The sequence below is a fragment of the Corapipo altera genome, unplaced genomic scaffold, assembly GCF_003945725.1.
Source record: "Corapipo altera isolate COAL_440 unplaced genomic scaffold, ASM394572v1 47, whole genome shotgun sequence".
Taxonomy (NCBI): domain Eukaryota; kingdom Metazoa; phylum Chordata; class Aves; order Passeriformes; family Pipridae; genus Corapipo; species Corapipo altera.
Window position 1 is genome coordinate 4,601,483 of NW_020884897.1, and position 17,204 is coordinate 4,618,686.

At 36.2% G+C, this 17,204-nt stretch overlaps 1 protein-coding gene across 4 annotated transcripts in view; it reads right to left on the reverse strand.

Annotated features, from left to right (window-relative positions):
* Nucleotides 1–143: 143 nt before the first annotated feature.
* The window catches only part of PFKP (phosphofructokinase, platelet), a 44,996-nt gene continuing 27,935 nt past the window's right edge, over nt 144–17,204 (reverse strand). Inside the window, exons 13-23 of one of the 4 annotated variants that reach the window (XM_027648367.1) lie at nt 16,456–16,602; nt 15,547–15,617; nt 15,089–15,176; nt 8,810–8,962; nt 5,045–5,209; nt 3,912–3,973; nt 2,803–2,914; nt 1,931–2,030; nt 1,597–1,602; nt 1,187–1,292; nt 144–680 (exon numbers count right to left, since the gene is read on the reverse strand). In XM_027648367.1, coding sequence (XP_027504168.1) covers nt 530–680; nt 1,187–1,292; nt 1,597–1,602; nt 1,931–2,030; nt 2,803–2,914; nt 3,912–3,973; nt 5,045–5,209; nt 8,810–8,962; nt 15,089–15,176; nt 15,547–15,617; nt 16,456–16,602 — 1,161 coding nt within the window. In that variant the 3' untranslated portion in view covers nt 144–529. Of the gene's footprint in view, nt 681–1,186; nt 1,293–1,596; nt 1,603–1,930; nt 2,031–2,802; nt 2,915–3,911; nt 3,974–5,044; nt 5,210–8,809; nt 8,963–13,991; nt 14,145–15,088; nt 15,177–15,546; nt 15,618–16,455; nt 16,603–17,204 lie in introns of all 4 variants that reach the window. The other 3 variants (XM_027648366.1, XM_027648370.1, XM_027648368.1) reach the window with 3 other exon arrangements.

A 17,204-nucleotide genomic window follows, 5' to 3' on the forward strand; every position in this document is an offset into this window, starting at 1 on the left:
CCAAGACATAGCTTTATCATTCCTGTGCAAGCAAAAAGGGCAGGTTTTTTTTTCCTTTCCTGGTGTGTATAGAGAATCCTTCACTAAGTGTCATTCCCTAACTGTTTAAAAGCAGGTGAACACAATTTGTGACACACCACATGTGATGGTTGCAACAGTACTTTATTTCACTTCAGGAACATTAAGCACATCCTGTAACTCAACACAAAGCTAGCCATCTACACTTAGTTTTGGGGTGTAAGTACTCTGAAACAAAGTGCAGTAGATGAGTAACTTACAGAGTGCATAGAACGGTGTTGCACTTGCTTTGTTAAAGGGCAGTATCAGTAACTGGTGCTCTTCCATAAGATGCAAGGGTTTGTCTCAAACATAACACACATACAGGACAAAATCTGTGTGACAGCTGAACGTCTTGTTTCACATAAAGTGCTGGAACAATAATTTAAATGTTACAAAACAAAGCTGTAACGATTCTAAAGCATTGTTACTCACAATGAGCATCTATGACAACGATCTAAATGTGATGTGTTTAGATGGGTGCGGGCACTGCTTCCTTGGGGAGCATGGCCACATGCTCCAGCTGGCCTGAGTCTGACACATCATAACTCGTCTTGTACTTGGCCAGGATCTTCATCAGCGGTCGCAGCTTCAGCCACCACTGCTCCTTAGGAATCCTGTGCCTGGTGGGGAAAACAGGGAGGTCATTGATTGATATACACGGGGAGTAAAGCAAACACCTTCCTTATAAACAGGATCAGACATTGACCTTTATGGTGGGATGTAAACACTGACCCAAAATGAGGAGAATCAAGGTCAGAATCCTGGAAGATGTTATTTATAGGTAAGCATAATACTGATTTTGGCACAAAAATGCTGCCGCACTGAACTGAACCAGAAGTAATTCCAGGCATTAGAGCAATTACAAAAAAGTTGTTAAAGTTGCTTAAAAAGGCAGCAGAGTCCCAGAATTCACAATGAGAGACTTGCAAGTATAAGGAGGATGAGGAGAAAGCATGACGGGAAAAGACCAGAGAACAAATCAGAGTGAATCAGTGGCCGAAGGCAGGCCCAAGCCCACAGCAGTGAGAGGTGGGGCAAACTGTGAGCACTGCAGGGGAGTGTTTGTTTGCAGTGGTGAAGGGAAGGCTGTGCTGAGGTGTTTAACATGTAAGCAGCATATACATACACAAAGTCTGTTTCACTCTTGAGCTCAGCCACGGGTTGGAACACAAGGTTGCGTCTGCGCATTCCCAGCAAACACACTGAGTCCTCGGTGTTGGCAAATACTTTTCCTAAAAAGAATGAAGTAATTCAGGATGTTTGTTTCTCACATGCACAAGGGCAAATACCATTTTTCTGTAATTAAACTGAATCAGAAGCTTACAGTAGCTTTATTTCAGCTACTGATTACTTAATAGAATGATCATCAATTAGTGCTTTAATAGGGTTAGATTTTCACTTTTTTAGCTTAGCTTTGGTAATTACCAACAAAATCACAGTGCAATTAATTAAGCAACAATAAGACTGATTTTTAGCATCCAGTTTTAGATTGTGGGAAATAGTGTTTTACAAAAACTCCCAAAGGCGGCACATTACCTGGTTCTGTCTCCCATAAAGGCAGCATGAAACAAAAAGGAAGAACACATGTAACTATATAAGAATCAATTCCTTCACGCATGAAAACCTGCAATCACACTAGCATTTTTTTAAGAAAGATGATATAATAGCTATCTGAATTATTGACCTCACTCAAGGGGAAATCTTCGTACAGCAGGAAGCACAGCAAGGCACTACTGAATAATAAAAACATCAAGAGGGCAAGAAATATGTTGACTAATAAACATTAGTCTGTTTGCATAGTGGAGTAATCTTATATACTGACAGACAATCAAGTACAGTAACAAAGGGATTGCACCAAACATTTCTGCACCTTTCCGGTAGGTTTCTTTCAGTTTTTTGGAGATCCACTGCATAGCTTTTGCTGAAATTTTTGTCCCAAAATTTCTATCAAACGGCGAAGGTGCTCCACCCTGTGTGAAAGTTTAAGTGAGGGTTAGTTTAGTTATCAAACCAGGATCTGTGTCTGTTTTATCAGTCGTCTCTGCTAATGACCTGCTCTGTCTCTTATTTTCATTTCCCCCACTTAGCAAAACAAGTAAGTCAAAAACCCCAGCACATAAATCAATCTAAGGCATTTAAAAAAAATTGTGTTCAGCACCTGTAGGATTCTCGTGGAATCAGTGCTACATCTCACTTAGATGAATGGAGGGCACTGTTGGCCCTTTCCTCCACCTCAGTCTTGGTGGTAAGTGTAGCCAAATCAGAAACTCCCTTTCTGCCCACTAACAAGCTGCACTGTGAGATAAAGAAATGTAGTACAGAGGCCAAAGGAGTATCCCACTACTCTCTTCCACAATAATATCCATCTGCACAGATTTCCCTAATGAAATCCAATCTCTTCCAGGGCTCAGAAAGCAGATACATTATGCATGGGCAGATAAGTGTGTTATACAAGAATGTATTACAATAATAAGAAAAAAAATGGAGTTGTTGCTTAATATAAACAGGAGAGGAATAAATATGAAAATCATTAAGAATCTTATGCATATTTTCCCATATTTAAACAGGGATTGCAATAAAATCTAATGCTAAAAAAACCCCAGTACTTCTGAGTTGCCTACAAACAGAAATCCACATTTTTTTTCTTTAATCCTGAGTCAGACTTCTTCGAAATGCTTGAATAGTGTATGTTCTTTATCCATACAAAGTTAGTCTTGTGTGTAACTTTAAGATTATACTTACCTGCTGCATGTGGCCCAATACATTTTTTCGACAGTCAAACACTCCTTTTCCTTCCTCAGAATACAGCTGATAAATGAAGTCAGTTGTGTAGTTCTCATTGCAGTTCTCATTTCTGTAACAATTTAGGCCATGTACACTTAGCAAATTTACCATGAAGTACTGGATGCTTCTACAGCTATTGAATGGCAAGTGTTTTTCCTATTTTCTTGATACGAGTAATCCTGGCTTTGACATTTTCATCTAATCACAAATGCTCACTTCCCTGTAACTTGCTCATAATTTTGCAGTCTGCATTACTGTTACTGCACTTACATCACTGGCAGGTCACTTGGAATCCACCGTTGACTAAAGCAGTGAAAAATAACTGTTTTAAGTCTGACAAATTCATTACACAGAGGAAAAACTGCACTAAAAGTCATCGACATCCAGTGTCATCATTTTGCCCTTTATCAAAACATGGATAATGAATAGCACCTTTAGGCTATTCCTTACTAATACTGTAAATGTAGGATACTTTTCACCCTAATCATTTAACTCGTAGAACCTGAACAAATATAATGGTACCCTCATACAGGTTATGGTGGTATTAATTTTTATCCCTCCACTATTTGGCAAACTGAAAATAAAAGCTCAAGGAAGAGAGAAGCTACAGGCTGCCTACAGAGGTAGGATTTTAAAACATGATAATATGTTTTAAATACTTTCGTTTCTGAAAGGTATTTTATTCTACACTATCTCCTAAAACCTAAGCAGCATTTTTACAGTAAAAGCCATATGGTATGTGTACACATTTACGGTACACACTACCTGTGGCAAGAAAGAATCTAGAATAAAAGACAAACCTGATGAGAAAACAGACTGAAAACAGGATAAAATTAATTAGACTACAGAGCAAATATATTTACACAGAAAAAAGTAAGTTTTGGACTTAAGCTTCCAGACAGGTCCCAGAGTTGCCTTCTGGAGCAACAGCTTTAGTAAAAATCACATGCTAAAGGAATAACCAAAGAGTACAAACTTGGGAGCGTTACTCCAAGTGGCCAAGCAGCCACCCTCTCTGGAAATGCTCAGCATCACTAATACCATCTATTACAATTACTTTTACCTACCTCAGCACTAGACCACGCTGGATACTGGTTTTCATTTTTTCAGTCAAGTGTTCCACATTAGCCTAAAAACAACAAAAATATTTTCAAAGAGCCATACAGAACTCTTAAACAACTTTTATGAGCCTACATTTCTTGAGAACTTCTGTCAAGGTATTCCACATAGAGCATTATGTGTAAATTCAAATAATCGAAAATTTTGGAGATCCAGGATAACATGCTGTATATGAGTATTCATCTTGGGCTAGAACTAACATCTTCCTCTATACAACAAGTAACTGATTTTAATAAAAAAGGCGGTTTTATATGCTATACTGGTACAGCATCAAGCTTGATATAAGTAAAAATACAGAAACTGTCACAGAAGACCATAGCTGGCGTTACTCCCAGTCCTGCCAACGGTCCTGTTATGGATACCCTGCTGTGCTGGTATTCCCCTACAGGGTATGATGAGTACATGCCACTGAAAAATGAGTGGGGATAATTATGTTTCATTTCATATGTCTGTGCCTTTCAGGAAATTTCTATTGGTTTACCTTTGTATTTGTCCACGACCACAGCTCTTACCAACTACTGCAAAAAAAGTCTGAAGTCCTCACAGGAGATAAGTTCCATGTCAGCTTGTGTATGTAACACACCCTAATCTGTAATCCTTAAAGCCTGAGGTCTTTATTTTAGTAACACTTCCAGACATGCTCTGAATAGCTGTAGTAACAGTCAGTACCTAACAAACCTGACAAACTGGTCAGTTCCTGACCTGAACAGCCTTCTAACACAATTCTACCATAATGAAAGAATATATTTTTTTTATTTTAGCTCTATTTTTAGTTTTATTTTAAAACTACCTAAGTCTGTTCATTTAATATGAATTCCAGACAAAAGACTAAAAATGAAACAATTCATCTAGCAGAGTTCAATGGCTGACACAATTATTTTTGTCATTCCTGAACTTGGTGTCAATACTATGCTCCTTTTTGTTATGGCATAAGAACCAGCATGACAAGCACAGCTTTTAGACACAATATAAACTGGTTTTTTCCTTAAACGAGCCATTTACTTCACGCAGACATATTACGATGTACAACAATTTTAGGATCTACTTAAAAACAAGCAAAATGGTTTTTTTTGCTGTATACCTGGAGCTCTCGAATATCAAACTGTTCTTCAAAGATATAAGCAGCATCAGCTCCTGCTGCCAGGGCCCCCATGTTGGCCAGGTAACCACAATAACCACCCATGGTCTCGATGATGAACACGCGGCGCTTGGTGCCACTGGCCGACTGTTTGATCCGGTCACACGTCTGGTCAGAGACAAGATATTCTAAGTATACATTAAAAGAAGCTTGATTTTTTAATGCTTTTGTATGTCATGCAACTTTGTGGCACTTACTGGTAAAAAAAAAATAATTAAATTAAAGTACTTAGAAAAAAAATAATTTAAAATTCCAAAACAGCATAACTCATTTAACTATAGTAATTACCAAATAAAGTATTTCTTATAAATCATACCCTGAACACCAGAGTCAAAATAAAATGTTTCTTTACTATCAACTCTCATTTATTTTCTTCCTGCAAATACTAAAACAAGAACTCATTTTGGCTTGTAAATAGAATTAACAGTTGTGTATCTGTTTTTTAACACAGATACAAATAGATAGAATGGAGCTTTATAATAAATTCTGGTATGACTAAGTTTCTCTTCTTTTCTTTAACTCTGTTCAGTACTGAGGTTTATTTCTTTTATGTTAAAATTCACTGCGTTCCCAACCATACCAAACAGCTACAACTTTGTAAGTCCTGAGCACTGTTACTTTTCAGTAACAATATCCACACAAGTATCTTTATTTCAAGCACTACTGGTGCATGTTTTAAAATGCTTTTGCTTTTTTACTAATAGGTACATACTATAGGAAGACTGCAATCTCCAGTTGCACCTTACTCTGACCAGCATAAGGAATGTTCTCTACAAGATCAGTTGCTTACATGAAACCAATTAAAACCAATATTTATTAGAGTTGCCTAAGAGACTTGGAAAGTAACAATCTCCAGTGTGGCAAGACCTAGGAAACTTAGGAAAATGCAGAAACTATGAAATAGGTTATGATACACCTCCAGGTTTTAATAATATTCAAAAATCTATTTGACAAAATCACCTCCTGGAATGAATTTTTCTGCCATTCCAAGTAATTTTAAAGTTGCCAATTAATGTATCCTCCTTTCAAAAAGCAAGTAAGAGAAATAAAAATATCCTATTTCCTTGTCTTAGAAATAAATAAATAGGATGTACTGTGCTTTGTGACAGGAAGGATTTTGTGAAACTGATGTACTGCCCCAACACCAGTTCTGTTTAGTAAAACATGGAAATAAAAGTACCTGGGAAGTTTGTCATCTCGAAACCTGAATTATGGTAACATTTAAAAATCCCCATGCCTTACTGATTTTCTGAATGAGTAACTGTAGATGCTGTAAGATTTGAGGTATTTGTTTCTCAGTTTTAATCCATTCAGCTAACTGAAAATACCACTTCAAGCTGAAATTCAGATTGTGAGCAATATGATCTTTAAAAACATACCTAACAGACCACAGAACATATAATTAATTGATACATGAGAAAATTTAAAACAACAAACAAACCCTAGAACTTCTAACATAATACAGTTTAATGCACTGAAAGCCTAAGACCAGTGTATGCCTTTATTTAGGTCCAGCTAGCAAAAGATACACATGTAATTTCATTTATACATATTTCATTTTTATATTTGCATAGATGCACACAGATGCAGAATTCACAAGAATTTATTGAGAATACGAATTGTTATTCTGTTATCCTACGCAGAAAGTATCTCCATAACAAACTATGTCACAGAAGCCTACTATCAGTTTTTCAAAACAACACTTTCTTTTACCTGTCTAGGATTTTACAATGTGCTCAAGCACTTTACTTTCCCATTCCAGATATTGCTTCACGAGAATTTTTGCAGAATACTGCACAAGTGAACCAGTGTTAACTCACTTTTAAAAAGCTGCCAGAAACTGGATAGATACTGCATGTTTACCTTATGTTATATAAAAAAAAAATCTTGGCTTTAGACCCTAAGTAAATAAAAACTTGTTAAGATTTCCACCATTTTGAGAGTCTTAAGACTTAAAACATAACCCTAAAATTTCTAAAAAAGTTTTCCAGCTGCTGGTAGTAGAGTGCAATTTTCTGCCTTTTGAGAATATCCAGGTTCTAAGCAAGGATGTAAATCATTAGTTGCTTATGGGACTAACCACTTGAAATCTACTTAGAAGGGTTTTTATTCTTGACTGTACAAAAAACAGAATAGAAGCTTTCCACTATTCCTACTTTCTCAGAATGACTGTGATAGAAACACCCAAATACAAAAATGGCACAGATGGATTTTAACAAATCATTAATTCATATACTACTCTACAGGCTGGAAAGGTCAAACCTCAAATGCTTGGTGCAGGTTTCAGACATCTTAAACATGAAGGAAAGTGGACTCTTTTTGGAGCACTCTTCGGAATTCCATTGCTAGTTGAGCTTTCATATGAACTGATCCAGCTTAACGAAAAATCCTGATATTCAAAACTTCACCAACAGTCTTCCATTGTTAACATAACCAAAAATAAACTAACCACAGTAAAATTAGACTCCCCTTTTCTTTTTTTTTACTGAGAGCTTTACTGAGAGCTGTACAAATTTCAATTAATAATAAAAAAATCAAATAAGAGGAAGCAGCATTATATGGAATCATTTGTTGCCACACTGTGTTTTAATGTTTTCACTTTTAAAGGTGCATCACTATTAGAAGTCACTATTAGCAGACTTACCTCCTTCTGTACATGTCAGGCTAAGGGAGAGTAGCTAATGGAGTAGTAAAAATACCTGTGTCCTGCCTACAGATGTATTGCTACGATGTGCCCTCACTACACCTTAGGACATCTTCACCCCAGGGATGCTGTCCTCCCAAGGACCAGGCCATCCTGTATTCTGACACAGCTCCTCCAGTTATCTACTGGACTTTTTTCACTGTACACAAAGAAGTAACACTGCATTAGAGGAGGAAAAGAAACCTGCATTTCTCAACCCCCTGGAATCTCTAGACTGACTTTCTTGGCCAATTACTTCATAATTAGTTTTACAGATTGCTAATGAGGGGCTTGATAAAACCCAGAGTTGTTCACAGACTTACTCATTTGCTTGAATTAGACCTCAGCTCAGTTCCCTTTGCTGTGTCACCAGCAGAATCAAGAAGGTAAGTGAACAACTGAGAGAGTTCATAGAGCAGCTGTACCCAAGGGAAAAAGCTAAAACCAGAAAACTGATTGTTTTGACTGAAATGAAGAACTCACTCATAGCAAGTTCTGGCCTTGCACTGTTTAGTCTAACATCAGTGACAGACTTAACTGCTTAGGCTATGCATGCATTTACATGCACTTATGTATGTTAAGCCTGATGGAGTCTATGGGATTATTCATGTGTTTAGTGTTAATCATGTACTTAAAATGCTCTACTGCACTGAGCTTGGTCAGTAGTTCATGCAATAAATGGGGTGTTTATTGATAAAACATGTGCTTTCTTCTTTTTCCTAAGTAATACATAAGATAAAGATTAATTCAAAGTAAGCAAAATATTTTATTCTCAGTAAAAGCAAATACCCTAAGCACTAATGCAGCAGTCTTGAAGAACAGAACAGAGTACCCAAAAGTTAAATACACAATATAATACTTCTTATAAGGTTAATCTTTAATCAGTCTTGGAAAACCTCTTAAATATAAACCATAAAAAAATACCGTAACTGAGTTACTTTATAAAATTAGACATTTCAAGGTCTTTAAGTACCCTCCTCTTACTCATTTTATCATCTTAACTTTTAAAAGATATGCAGTCTTACCTCCACAATAGCATTCAAGGCAGTGTCGGCACCAATGCTAAAGTCTGTGCCGGGCACATTGTTGCTAATAGTAGCGGGCAACACACAGATAGGAACGCTAAACTCCTCAAAGTGGGAACGTGCCTCTTGGAGCTGCAGACAACTTTCATAGGCCTGAAGCAGTGGTACAAGTGTGAGTGACACATTCTTTGTCTTTGGATTGCTCTGCTAATGACTCCTGGCATGTGATGGTAAACGTGGCTGTCCATTGGCCCGAGCAAATACAATTGGTGAGATTATTTGGGGAGGGGGAAAATATCCTGTTCATACCACAACAGTGCACTGGGGTTGCATTGGCACAATGCTCTTTCAAGAAACGCAGAGGATTAGTACAAGTTAGCACAGACTGAATGTGAAGTGTGCACTGCAGAGAGGTCTGAAGCAGCTGGGCAGAAAAGGATGGCATAAGGCCAGACTGGAAACCATTCCACAAAAAAGCACTTGAAGAACCAGGTTTGATACGTGTTAAGGAGCTCAGAAAAGTTAACCAGTAAAAACCCTTGCTACTTGAAAGAAATGCTTAAAGAAAGATGCTTTTTTTAAAAACTATGTTATCCTATCAAGACACACATCTATTTCCACCAAGAAAAAGGAAAAAAATGTCTTCAAGGATTCTATCAACATCACATATCTGCCTCTATGCACATAAACTGGATATAGGCCCAGAAAAATCCAGAAACATGTGCACATGGATGAGTTAATAAAGTTTGCAAGTATAGTTCAAGGATTCTTTGAAAAGTAGCTGTAGGTCCTTTGAAAGACTCTACAAACTAAATAATCATGTCAAAATAAAGGTTAAGATTTTGCAGCTGTTTTAAGTCAGTAAATATATTTTTTAGTTAAATTATTCCAATTATTTCTAATCTAATCAGCATCTCATGATGTGTGACAGTTTTTCAAACTGACTATGTAATGACTCTCCACAAGAAAGCCTGATTACATAGTACACTACTTTTTCTTCATCTTTCTCCCTGAAAGGACCAACGTTCACAGAAGTCTCATTTTCTCAATTTCTCAAATCAGTTCAGAGAAGCAAACTATTGCAGATCAAAATTAGCTAACTATCAAGGTATGTCCAGGCATATCTATACAGTGAATGATTTAAGCAATAACTTAGAAGAAAATAATGGGAAAAAATTCACCTATGAGAGTTCTGCTCTCTAGGCTTTTGTCATAGATAGATCAGATCCTGTTCAGTGAGAAGAAAGGTTATGTTTGGCTGTTGGTGCATAAGTGCTAACTGACTTCCTGAAATCTATCTCTTCTTGCATGTCTTGTAAATGCACCTTTCAGTGAAGCTCAGTGCTAGGAGGTACCTCCAGTTTAAGGCAGAAACACAGCCTAAAATATTGAACTTTCAGACCCATAGAGTTGAGAAGCCATATAGTCACAGCAACAACAAATGTGGGGATTTTGGTTTTTTGAGTAGATGAGACCTCACTGATGACATTTCTGTAACTGCCCGGTTCAACTCAACTCAGTCAGGCTGCTGTGAATTTTCATTTCTACCAAAAAAATTAAGTCACAGTGATTTGGTAAAACCACATGGCTTGCTGTAGATCTGCAAAACATGAGTTTCTCTAAAAGGTTTTATACTGAGACTTCTGGAAAACCAAGTCGAAGGGAGCTTTGGGGGAATAACTAACATAATTGGTTAGTCTGAATTTATGATATGTTAAGATGCAGTTAAGATATGTTTTACTTGCATTAAATATTGACATTTTATTTGATGCAAGTGATTTCAGCCAACATATCCAAAGACTGTACCTTCACCAAGCATGAGCATTAGATGACTGTATGCAACATCCTCGCATCACTGCAGCAAAATATGAAAATGCTTTCAATGTAGGGTCACTTAATTACAAAGGGTAAGTAAGTGATCAATGGTTTTAATAACTCCTACGTAACTATTTTTTGTACAGAATTACTACAGTAAGATCATAGAGGGATAATATTAATAAAGTGGTTTAATCACTTCCCACTCTTTTATTAAATTTGTGTTACTAAAAGGTTATTGTCGTAACCAAGGATGCTTTTATAAAAATATGTGCAGTCAAGCAAGGACTTTGGTTTGCTGACTGTATCTAAATGCAAACCGCCATGGAAGGGACTGGAGTTACTGCCCTTGCTCCACATCAGCTGTTGCTTGTTTCATCAGCTTAAGCAGTAAAAAAACTAGTAACTTTTTACTAGTTACTAGTAAAAAGTAACTAGTTACTAGTAAAAAGTAACTAGTTACTAGTAAAAAGTAACTAGCTTGGGCAGGCTCATCTTCAGCTTCCTAGTTCAGAGTATTGTGGAGCCACATATACTGGGAGGGTACAGGAGTCTGTGCTTTCCAAGGGAAATGTCTGGAGACCACCTTAAGGCAATCTAACCGTAGCTTTCATTGCTCCTCAGGGACTGTTTGCTATTTTTTTTCCACAAAAGCAATTCATCAGTCTGTACCCCCTTCCCTTTGATGACAGGAAAAGACAGGTTGTAAAAGAAACACATAACCAAGTTTTAGCCTCTTCTTTTTTCAGGTTCCATTTTTCTCTAGCAAATACCTTTTTCATTCCCCCATTTACTTCTACATCTTCCAAATCAAATGAATTTTATTCCATACCTTGTTGTGGTTTATCCCTTTTTCCATCAATTTCCTCTAGCCTATCAGTAGGTTTTGTTTTCAAATTGAATTTTCATCCTTTCCAGGGTCAGTTGCTGGAAGAGTCTAACTTTTAGTTCATTCTGCTTAATTAATTACAGACTAGGTTGGTGCTTTTCAGTTCCACCTGCAAAATGTATTGCTAAGGTCTCTTTTTTGATCACTATTAAGTAATCCAACTTGCATCTGACAAGAAATTTCCATCTTTCACAGTTCTGTAAGAAAAAACCTAACATTTCTTTGTTGCCACATTCCTGAGGTCTTCTATCTGAAAAAATATTCTATTCACTTCACTGAATTAGTAACATAAAGTTGAAAATATAGGTATTTTTATTGTGGTAGTTATTTTAGTGATGCTCCATTCCACAGAAAACTCCAAGTTCGTGTTCTTATCCTGCCATCCTCAAAAATTTATCTGGTATGCCTAAATATATACATACAAGCCTTAAGGTACCATTTATATGCCCTGACAAGTTATAAACAGCTGACAGGTGTCTAATAATGCCAAACACCAACAAGCCCTTATTACCCACTACAACTGTACTTACCTTAACTACAAGTTGTCAAGATCTTACAAGAACAAACAGTACAACAGAAAAACTAAGTGTGATGACATTTTGGTGTTCAGAAGGAAAACTACTACTCTGAGAACATCAAAAACTATGATGCATTTATTGACCTAACAGTGGTAATAGGAATAAAAAACTATAAACAAACTAGATCTAATGGACAATTATCCATCTCCTACTTTGGTTTACCACAGTCAATTGTGTGACGTGTATCAAGCCTATCGGTTGCATTTAACACGGGGCTCAGTTCCTACTGAACCTGATCTGAGCATGACATGGGAATTAACAGATAGATTTTTCTCATTGGCAGTTTTAGTGAACCACGTTCAAACAATTGGAGCTGCAAAGATAACAAGCAGAAATGTTTCCCCAATGCAAAAGTCTGCTACTTCCACTCGAATTTAATAATTTAATTTTCCACTCAATTGAATGTAAATCTTGCAAAACCAGTATTTTTTGTATTTATTTCTGAGAAAAATCTAGGCAAAATAAAATGCAAAAAAACCAAGACTGAAGCTATTAGCAAAAAAATATCATTTTGAAAAGTTTTCAAGTACTGCATTGAAAATATGGAAATAACGACATTTTATCTAATGAAGGCAAATGATATCTAGAAACCTAAATATAAAGCAAACTAAAACAACGAAGAGAGAGAGACTGACTACAATATATCTCTCTACATGAAATAACCTATAAAAAGAAATCAGTCAAGTTAACAAAGCTTATGAAGGCAAGAGGAGAAAGAAAGCAGATGTTTTGCACAATCATTTTACTCACCTTAGTCTGTGATCACTCATTTTGGTGAGATATTTTTATTTACCAGAACTGGAAACAACATCAAAATTTCTAACCTAAGTTCTCTATAAAGAATATGTTCAATAAATTTTGGTTAGCTTACAGTCTTAAGTCAACAGTTAAGGAAACTGGTGTTTCCTAATTGAAAGGTTTCTTTTGCTAAAGATAAAATTATTTATGTTGGTATAGTAAAAAAAAAAAAAAAAAACAACAACCAGTCAAAATTATGGTAATGCTTTTGAAGTCGGCAGGATTTGAAGAATCATGATTAAAATTTTCAAATACAGTTAAATAATAGAAGAATTGTCATTTAATTTTCAAAAGCAACTTGAAACTCTTTTTGTCCAACTGACTATGCTTTCTGCCCAACTGAGTTTAGTATTAGAGAACCACAGAATGGCTGGAGTTGGAAGGAACCTCTGGAGATCATCTAGTCCAACCCCTCTGCTAAAGCAGATTACACAGGTGGGTTGACAATATCTCCAGAGAAGGAGACTCCACACCCTCTGGGTAGATTTCTCCAGCACTCTGTCACATTCAAAGTAAAGAAGCTTTGCCTCATAATAGATTAATAATGCAATTTTTAATTTATATTGTATTACTGGATTTGATTTTTTAAAAGATACTTGATAACACATTTTTATTACATCACTATTAGTAGAATAAATGTAATTCCTATTTTTAGAGAAATATGGACCTTACATATTCTCTTAGAGGAATAAAGACATTACATAACTAAGGTTCTCTTTCTGAACAGAGCAATATTCCCTCAGTGTTTGTTGCAGCTGGGTATACTGACAGTCTATGTACAATGGGTGGGGATATTTTCCTCTCTACAGTGCACCAAATCATCAAGTCTCACCTTTAGTACACAACAGACAGATGCTTTCTTATTTTGTAGTTAAAAAATTTACAGGTCATTGTAGTTTCAGGGAAATCTAATGGAAGTATTTGGGATCCTGGACTTCCTCTTTTTTAAACAGGTGTCATGAATGTGGCTGTATCAACTAACAGTAATTTTCCAGATTACATTTCCAAAGTTCTGGTCTACAAAAATATCCAGTTCTAGCCAATTGAGTCAGTTTTAAACAGAACTGCTTTGTTAGTAGTGCACACACCAGAGCAGACTTACATCAGTTATAGTGTTCAGAGCAGTATCTGCACCAATGCTGAAATCTGAACCCGGTACATTGTTGGATACAGTTGCAGGAACCATAACCATTGGAACACAGAATTCATCATATTTCTCCCGGGCAGCTGACAATTCCAGAAGTCCGAGGTAAGCCTGTTGGGCACAGGCATTGGGTGAAAAATTAGGGTGAATAAAGGGCAGAGTTGGAGTGACAAAATGGGAAGGGCCACACAGGGAGCCATTTCTACCACAGCACACTTCAGCAAGTCAGAGCACTAAGGAACTACTAAAATCTAACACAGAGACAAAAAAGAGAGCATTAAAAATGGGTATACATTTGAAAACAAACAATAAATATTCATCTTCAAGAGAATATATAATTTACATGTAAACTTTGTTACATGTTTACAACACAAACTAGTTCCCCAAGCTTCAGTTACTGTTACACCTCATTTACACAGTTACTGTTCCTCCTCATTTAAAAATTTTAATATTCCTGAGTGAGGGTCATGGCTAACAGCTTGGACAAAAATGATGATTCGTTCCTTATCTAGAAGCAATGAGCATGTTCTTCTCTGCTAAGAGTTGGCAAAATACTTTCCTGAATCAAGATTTCAAAAATTCACTATGCTTGTAAAACAAAGCAAACACAAAATACAGAAAAAAAAAGAGAAAATACTTCTCTAGATCAATTACAGATTTTGAAATGCACTATGTGAGTGGCTTAAATAAGGAACCATAGTGCAATCACTACTAAAAGTCAAGAACTTCTGCAAGTATGTTCCACGTATTGATACAATACAGACTGAAACTTGCACTACAGAAGTCACTGGTTTATTGTATTTCAATGCACAAATAATATAATTCAAGCTCACCTTATTTATGCATTTAGTAGTTCTAGTCACTGTTTTGACTGTTAGCTTTCCAAAGAATCACTGATTCACAATACTTCTGATCCTAAACACTATTTATGTTGTATATCAATTACAGTTGTAACCAAATGCATTTTACATGAGGACTGGGTAAAAACTGAAACAGTTTATTCACTTTGGTAGGAATTCTACAATACTTAGACATAATAAGATATTTCAGTGTACCTCAAATCCACCAATAACCATAAGGGCGTTAATGCTGTTCGTGCGCATCTGCTCAGCAATCTTCTCCAAATATTTTGCAGGAAGAGTACTAAAAATCATCAAACCAAAAGAAAAATAAAAATTTATAGACTCTGCAGCAATAAGAACTAATTATTAAGCTGAAACCATAAACTGAGCAGGTAACACAATATTTTTTATTTTAAATATTTATTCATACAAATAACTCTTCCAGACAACCACTAAGGAATCATGTCAGCTGTAAAGAAACTCTAGGTTTGCAATCCTTTAAAATGTAAGGACTCCAGGAAAGTTTTTAAGTTGAGGTTCCAACTCCCATTTTCATTCTCTCTTCAGAGTTGGTTCAGTACCATAAAGATACCCAAGTTGGAACACAACGATTCTAAAACTCCCCAAAACACCAGAGTTCATCATATCAATTGGAAAAATATTTTTGTTACCGTTTTGTACCAAGAATTGATCCTCCTTGACCAGTCCAGCCTCCAACATCTCCCCAGCTGATTTCCTTTATCTTTGAATAGAAATAACAAAGGAGATTCTGTTAAGTAATTATCCAATTACTTCTCTTGATCTGCAGCCAAGACCAGGTACTACTTCTGGAACAAGTTGTTTGGCACAGACATCACTAAAACTGAGCAGCAAAGAAAGAAAACAGCATCAAGAGGTTAACTTAATTTTTCTTGAATCCCTTTCCATTCAATTTGTTCTTTCTTCCTTCAGACTATGATGAACTCTGCCTCCTTGTTTGATATCTTGATCCTACTTTCACATCCTCTCCTACTGAATGTGAAACACAAAAACCTAAAACTAGGTGTTTGAAGTTAGTTTTGGGATCTGTGGCTCCAGCTAGGCACAGACATCATTAGCCTTGTATTCAGTTTCTCTTCAGTATACCAACTGATGCTTAACATATAAAACAGGAATAGAAGAATCTAACTCATCTGGAGGGAGGGAAAGCCTCCTCCCTCAACAAGCTTCATTGCAAAGTTTCTTACAGCAAAGGAACACAGATACAACAACTCACTGTTCAGAATCAGAAATTATTCTGTTATTCTGTGGAAATCCTACAGTATGCTGGACATTGACCAAAATTTGAACACAGGATTCATCTGAACTAATTTTGTTGCTCTGCAGCATGCGATTAGTACTATTCAGCATAAATGACTCTACAGAATCGAATAGTTGAGAAATATAGTTACAATTTGGGTCTTATATATCTTTATGAAATTAAAGAACCTACAGAAGCAGTTCCCACAGAACTTATGACAGAACATGCCTCCTAAGAACAAACAAAGATGATGATGTGGGATGTGGTACACATAACTAGCTAATGAACATGTGATACTGACCTTTCCTTTAGCAAAACCTTCAAATCCATCAATGACAGCAAACATTTTGTGGCCTTCAGTTATGCCAACTCTCACTGCAGCCCTCACTGCAGCATTCATTCCAGCTGCAGGGGCACCAACATTTAAAACTGCCACATTAAAATTAGTCTGAAAGATAAAAATAATACTTAATAAGCACTTTTAATTTCTACATCATGGTTAATTTGTACATCATACACAGTTGCCAAACACTGGAATGCAGAAAAGGAAATTTCAAAGCCCCTAAACCCATTGAAGATTAAAGTTAACTAGAAGATATAGACATGTATTTCCCCACTTGTAGAATATCAGAGACAAACAGTTCTAAAAGAAAAGAATATTTGATTTTAAGTAAGGCTTTATCGTGTTTTCATTTTGTTTGCAATTTATTCAGGTTTTTATATTCTAGCTCAGCTATGTTCAAGAAACAGAATCATAGAATGGTTTGGGTTGGAAGGACCATAAAGATCATCCAGTTCCAAACACCCTGCCATGGGCAACTTTCACTAGACCAGGTTGCTCAGAGTTCCATCCAGTGTGGCCAGTGTTATTCAACCAGCTTCACGTTATTAAAGCAGTATTATTTTTTTTCAGGAAAAAGCCCTGAACACCAAAAAAAAAAAAAAAAAAAAAAAAAAAGTAGGAGCTGATTCTAGCATCACACCATTTATGTGAATCATAAGTAACAAGCAGAGCAGAACAGACAACTTTTAAAATTAAGCTATTAGTCA